At 39.4% G+C, this 7,075-nt stretch overlaps 1 protein-coding gene across 1 annotated transcript; it reads right to left on the minus strand.

The window, feature by feature from the left end:
- Positions 1-1,266: 1,266 nt before the first annotated feature.
- Positions 1,267-3,107, minus strand: LOC134853908 (gamma-aminobutyric acid receptor-associated protein). Its single transcript, XM_063869873.1, has 3 exons — positions 2,965-3,107; positions 2,088-2,285; positions 1,267-1,779 (listed from the first exon to the last, which is right to left on the minus strand). Exons 1-3 carry the CDS (start codon positions 3,052-3,054, stop codon positions 1,708-1,710), a joined length of 360 nt encoding a protein of 119 aa, XP_063725943.1. The 5' UTR covers positions 3,055-3,107; the 3' UTR covers positions 1,267-1,707.
- Between the last annotated feature and the right edge of the window lie 3,968 nt (positions 3,108-7,075).

Here is a 7,075-nt window from a genome sequence, read left to right on the forward strand (position 1 = left end):
CACAGAGAAAAAATAAATAAAGAAATTTCCAAAATTAGTACTTAATTTAATCAAGCGAAGACAATACATATATATAAATTCACAAGTTCGAAAACTGATTCAGTTATGGGTGTCTTCATTAGTTCAAACATATGCTTGTCCATGTAACATCACGCTTCGTAAGCAAATGACAAACAAAAACAGTTTGTGTTCGTCAAAAAAAATAGAGAATTGTAAGCTGATTCGAAATTGATATAAAATTCAACAGACAAAGGGAAGAATTAAATTTAGATTGAGACGTTTCCAATTTTTTAGCGAATTTCAAGCCTGGGGAAAATATAAAGACGAAAAAAAAAGATCTAGGTCAAAAGCGTTTTCAAAGTCTCTGAAATACGCATGTGCACGCAATAACAGACTTCATAGACAGAGATCAGCCAAAACCCACACAAGGACGAGAAATAAGAAATCTTCGCCTCATTTGGAGATTACAGAGTCAGTGAACTTACTTATGAAATTAACTCAGCACCCAATCTAAGTTTAATGAGAATTTGGGAAAAATCATTAAAAACCACATATCTCGAAAACTACGAGGATTTGAGCAGTCGTATCTACAGGCAAGATTTGCAACCTCTCTGAGTACCCTGACAGCACCCAATTATAGGGTTAGCAATTCCAAATATTCAAAAAAATTAAATTAATGTTTTCAGAAAAATTTTTAAAAATCACATAAAACTTCATATCTGGAAAACTACAGAAATATGAGAAATTTGGAGGCAACGTTCGCAACCCCTGAATTTTAAAAAAAAAATCACAAAAACGTCGTATCTCGTACACTAAACGGATTTGGGCATTCTTATTAGGAGGTCAAATTCGCAACCCCTTGGGAAATCCTGGCAGCATCCCACTATTGGGCTTCTTATTTGAAACTTGGTGAAATACGCACTAAATTCAAACTGGAAATTCGAAAAAAATCTTAATATACGATATAGCTTAAACGTGAAAACATTCTTGGGCTAAACATGCAATAATAATACGTTGTTACAGCTTAAACGTGGCGAGATAGTGAATCCCGCACTTAATTATATAAGAATAGATTAGTACATTTGAAAGCTCATAGAAATGACTTTCAATTCCCATGACAAGACTACTAATATACTCATATCTTGTGGAAAATACCGGTTCATTGGTTTATCATCCAGCTGGGCAGATTAAAACAAGGATCGCATTCTAATTCGATACATATGCTAACCACTTTGCCTGCCCTAAATCTTTTTTTTTTAAAGAGACTGTAAAATAATATTAAAATTGGCTTATTTGAAGCATATCTTCCATTTAGTGACCTTTCAATAACCCATTACCTTTCGATGAAGTATTTTTATTGAAGAAAACTTGCATACACGTTGCGGGGTATTAAAAGGTTTCAAGGTCACTCATTCTAAATTAAACGTAAGCACATCTATACCTTAATTGGAGCATTGGGCTACTATTTTCAACTAACTAAAGATTATTACTTATCAATTCTATTGAGTTACATGTAGAGCAAATTTATTGCAATACAACTGATTTATCTAATTAATTTGAAATAGAAAACCGGTTCCGTGAGGGGAGATTATGAATAGCTATGTCTATTGTTCAATAGTCTTTCATGAGCTGCAATACTACATTACAGTTGATCTATTTGAGATAATTTGCTGCTTCGGAGGATCCAATGTATTCTTATTCTTACATCTAATCGTCCTTTCCGTACACGCTCTCGTCGCTATACGCAATGTAAAGAAAGTAATCTTCCTCATGGTGCTCCTGAAACAATTATTAGATGAAGAACATTTTTCAATTGAAAAAAGTTAACTTGATATGTATAAATCGGCACATTATTTTGAATTAACCTGTAGAAATCGGAATAGCTTCTTGATACAGCTTTCCATTAAATTTCAGTTCGCAACAAAAGTGCATTGTTTGAAAAACTGTCTTGCTGTAAAAAACTTCAATGCAGACTCTTAACAGTTCTAAAAAAAATGCAAACTAAATAATAAAAATATGTCAGCAAGCTGATTGTTTTTTCCAGGGGTCGGAAAAACCTTGATTCCGACTGCTTCATTAGTGCGAACCTGGTATAGAGACCCCATCGTTGCGCTGGTTGGGGGAATGACATTGTTCACAAAGAAGAATAGTGCTTCTTCTGCTCTCAGGTGAATCCTCTTTCTTATCAGAAAATAGAACTGACCAACTGTTAAGTCAGACGGCACCAGATACTTCTTCTTATCCAGATCATTAATCCTCGCCTTAGGAGCCTTCTCGACGATAACCTACAAAATATGCATATTGTTATATAACTAGAGAATTGCGGATGCTTTTCCGTTGGTTCTAAGTACAATCTAATACACGGCTTGATGTTATATCGAGCTAATTGTATAAACTTTTATCTAGTAGGTTTTCTAGGTTTTTAAAATCCATCCTACGATAGCTCTAAACAATATTTATACTTGGCTAGTCAATAGCAAGATATTCCAATTCCGCAATCGGAGTTCCCAAATTCATGAAACACGCAACTCAACTCCGTTTTGAGAAAAAATAATATAATTAGTGTCTGTTTTCAAGATTACTAGTATGACTTCTTGTTTGAGCACAGAAGTAGCATTGACGTCGAATCAGCCCAATTCTTTAAATTTAGCCGTTATCTTTAGTGATAACCTTTCCATTTTCATTTAAAAAAAGGGTAAATTTAAGGGGCCCTTCCGTTTAGTTACGGTCGTGCACAAGCTGGATAGGGCCGATACCAGCATTATATAAATACATCCGTAAGCAATATTGCAAGGAATTAAGTCAAGTCAGCTTTTAATGAAAAGTCATTAAAGGCATTTACTTCAACCGTCCCTCCTCTATAATAGCACTAATTGAATTGTCTATGAATTGAGTCTTACGCAGTGATCTGCACCCCCGTATACAAAGAATAGCGCTTTTTTATTCTATTTTTTAAAAACTCACAGGAACTCGATCCGGATACTTCTTTCGGATTTTTTCGCCCTCTGCTCTTCGTTGCTCAAAAGGATGCTCTTCCTTGTAAACCCACTTCATTCTTTTCAGTTTAAAATTATCTATAAAAGAAACCTAACACTCAGACAACCGTTTAGCACTTCCTGTAACAAATAATCAAAAACTCCGGTTAAAAGTATTAAAGTAGTAGTAGCAGTAGAATAGGCTTCAAAGGATCCACCCGATCTGATAACAAACGACAGTCCATTTGCTACGTTTTATTGTTTTTAATTGATTTTGCTTTTTAGTCATTCGTTCTTTGTTTAGTTGTTCGGTCCTTTTCTCTATTTTGAAAATTTTGATTTACCCCATAAAAGGTAATTAAAGTCTTTCTGTGCCAGTCGGTCATATTTGGAAGTTTGACCTTGAGAAAAGCAAGAGCACTTAATTTTGGGGTGAAATTTAATTTTTCAAAAATTCGAATGGAGCCTGTCATGCACGATTTTCTCGCGATAACTGAAAAACCGAAAAAGAGAAATCAGAACGATCGAATAACAATCGCGGGAAAGTTGTCAGATAAAAAACAAGTGGGAAATTGCTATTCGCAATTTCCATCATAGTGAACAAGAGTAGAGCTGTCCTATCTGAAATAGAAGACAGAGTATTCCTGAGAGAACAATTATTCGAACTGGACTAGAGTGAACCTTCGACGGAAAGGTGGACAGCTGGAGTGTCCCAATGGTTCACATAAAACTTAATTCTAGAGTTCAAACTTACCTCTGCCATTCAAACTGACAAACATTGAACTTATCTAGTTATCTTAGTTAATTCTAGAGTTGCTCACCCATTTAATTACCTCCTGTGCTTGAGCGCATCAATTTAGCGTCCTTAATTTAAACTTCTAGAGTGTGTTTTATGATTGTTATGTTGAGGTAAGGCGAGTTTTAGGTTGATCCATCTGAAATGGATCAAAGTTCCACTTTCTAATAAAAAATAACTTAACGGATTGTTCCGACCCGGTTTTTAACGGCGTTCATGTATTTTGGGTATCTAGAGACCTAAGTATGGGGACGTTCTTATTTCTAGATTGGGGGGGGGGGGGGATATTTCGGTAGTAGCCTTTAAGCTGTAACGGGTCGTAGTCTCATCTCACAAGCGAACCGAATTGGCTCCGACTGATTTGAGGTAGAAAAACACAAGAGATAGTGTCCCTGACTCTTGAGCCAATGGTTATAGGGCCTATTTTTCTTAAGCCTCATGTGTGACTACAGTAGACGAATGTTACATAGTGTTTTTATGGCGCTCCTGGGTGTTTACGACATCAAGACTACGGACTCGAACCCACTTGAGACAGCTTCGGGCTACATGCCCATTCTAGAGTACCGGCGGTGCGGTTCGACAGGAACGTGCAAACCTTCCGGTTGTACCGTGATAGCTTTTTAAGAAAACTCGAGAAAACTTCCTGGTACGCTCTCCGAACGAGGCTTAGCTAACCGAGTAAAGGGGAGCAACTAGGGGGACAAAAACACGAGCAAAAAGACAAAAAGCGAAACAAAAACCAAAAAAGAATAGAAAAAGGAACAAAAACCATAAAACGAAAAAAGACAGTGACTTTGACACCAGATTAGTTGGATCAAACCTTTATATTAATTAAATAGTATACCCATACTGTTTTACAAGTTCGATCGTTTCGATCAACCTAGCAATTTAACCCAGTAACCTCAATAAAGTGCCCGAGTGTGGGGCGTTGTCAAGGGTTTTCAGATAGCTTGGAACTTAGCTGGACAACAAGGAGACTTGACTGGAAGAGGTGACCAGCCGAGTGGGAAAGTGGTTCAGTAGCACTTGAGCTGAACCAATAGGAGACTCGACTGGAAGAGGTGACCAGTCGAGTGGGAAAGTAGCCAAGAAGGATTTGGCAGTTCTCGAGTTCTCAAGTTAGGCAGAACGGGTATCGTTAAAATCCACATTACATTATAGGAGATAAGTGTAAAATTGGATAAGCGAAATCCCCCGGTTTTGAGGAACGTTTTTACTTAAGCAGGCCTGGAGACAGGTCTACGGTTTTCTCTTGAGAGGTTTAGCACCCGGCGCTTAAGGTAATTTTTAGGTTTAAGAAAGGGGGCTAAAAATGGGGGAGGTTAGAAGGGGGCTGGTTAAGTTAGAGGTTGGCGGTTATAATTTGTAAAAAGGGGGGACACAGTAGAGTAGCTAATTGCTCGGCGTCGTCGACTTAGTTACATTAGATATTTACGTTGGTCATAGGAAACGGATATCCAAAATTAGAATCAAGTTAAGGTAGGTACCCTGGTCGGATCGGTAGGGGGGAACGGACATAGACAGTTTTTGTGATACCCCATAAGATCGCTAGCAGGTGGGAAGAGAACGCGTGGCAATTAGGTACCAGACATTTTTTCGATAGAAGGTAGACATTTGTCACCTTTGAATTTTAGGTGGGTTCATCTCTCTGTTTTTATTACTTTTTCTTGCTTAGATTTTTGTTGCATTTTGAAAGGATTTGTGTTTGGTTTGTATAAGAACAGGTGATCACAAGATACCTGCGCACAGGTTTTGGTTTCAAGTTGCTTGGAACATTGAAAAAGAGGTAAATAAAAAGGGGGGTCAGCATTTGGCCACTAAGAGAGGGTTTTTGGGAAAATTTTTACTAGAGCTTGAGTGGTGGTACAAAGTACAGTGAATCAAGAAGTCCCCATAACGAAGAAGAAAGAGGTTCCACCGCTCAGACACTTGTCAACAGTCTTGGGACAGTGCAGTCCTGGGACAGTCTTGGACCAGAGTGGTCTTGGGACAGTGGTCTTGGGACAGTGGTCTTGGGACAGTGGTCTTGGGACAGGGGTCTTGGGACAGTGGTCTTGGGATAGTGGTCTTGGGACAGTGGTCTTGGGACACTAGCCTTGGGACAGTGGTCTTGGGACAGTGGTCTTGGGACACTGGTCTTGGGACACTAGCCTTGGGACAGTGGTCTTGGGACAGTGGTCTTGGGACAGTGGTCTTGGGACAGGGGTCTTGGGACAGTGGTCTTGGGACAGTGGTCTTGGGACAGTGGTCTTGGGACAGAGGTCTTGGGACAGTGGTCTTGGGACAGTGGTCTTGGGACACTAGCCTTGGGACACTAGCCTTGGGACAGTAGTCTTGGGACACTAGCCTTGGGACAGTAGTCTTGGGACAGTAGTCGTGGGACACTAGCCTTGGGACAGTAGTCTTGGGACAGTAGTCTTGGGACAGTGGTCTTAGGACACTAGCCTTGGGACAGTAGTCTTGGGACACCAGCCTTGGGACAGTAGTCTTGGGACAGTGACTGAGAGTACTGGGACAGTACCGAACAGTCTTGGGACAGTAGAAAGAAGCCTGGGACGGTGCATAGAAGAGTAGGGACGGTAACTGGAAGTCTTGGGACGGTATAAAAATTGAAGTAAAATTACGATAAGTGTTTTGAGACAGAACAATACTAGTCGGAAAGCGGTACGGTTGAAACCACAAATAAAGAAAGTTTCTCGAAAGGTTTTGAAAAGAGAACTGGGAACATCGTTTTTATCACGTTGTATATTTCCTTTTGAATTTTTTTTTTCATAATAGATTTTATTCTTAGAATAGAATTGTGTATATAATAATATTGTAAATAAGAGCAATTGTAAATAGAAACAATGAGACGGAGTAGGGTACCGGTGCTCGAAAAAAGGTCAAGTGGATCAAACACGAAATATAACTCGTCGCTGCTCGGAACGGCATCAATGGGCCCAAGGAAAACAAAAGATAACTTTTCAGTTAGCATGGTCAGCACGAGGAGTAGTACCGAGAACAAGGCGAGAGAAGTTGCTAAAGACAAACAGGTGGAGCCCACAATTGAAATCGATCTAGAGACACCAGACCAGAGCGTAGATGAAGTGGAGAAGAAGACAACGGAATCCACACCGATGCCCCATATGGAAGATCAAAATCCAAAAACAGTGGAGTTTTCGCCGATAGACGCGTTGGAAGACACAACAGGCAATACCCGAGAAACTGTGAAAGACGACTCTCAAGTAAAGAAGACATCTTTTACAGAAAAGTTGGCGATGATGGTCGGAAGGAAGTCGAGAGACAACACGGCCGAAGAATCAAA

The sequence above is a fragment of the Symsagittifera roscoffensis genome, chromosome 9, assembly GCF_963678635.1.
Source record: "Symsagittifera roscoffensis chromosome 9, txSymRosc1.1, whole genome shotgun sequence".
NCBI classification, from domain to species: domain Eukaryota; kingdom Metazoa; phylum Xenacoelomorpha; order Acoela; family Convolutidae; genus Symsagittifera; species Symsagittifera roscoffensis.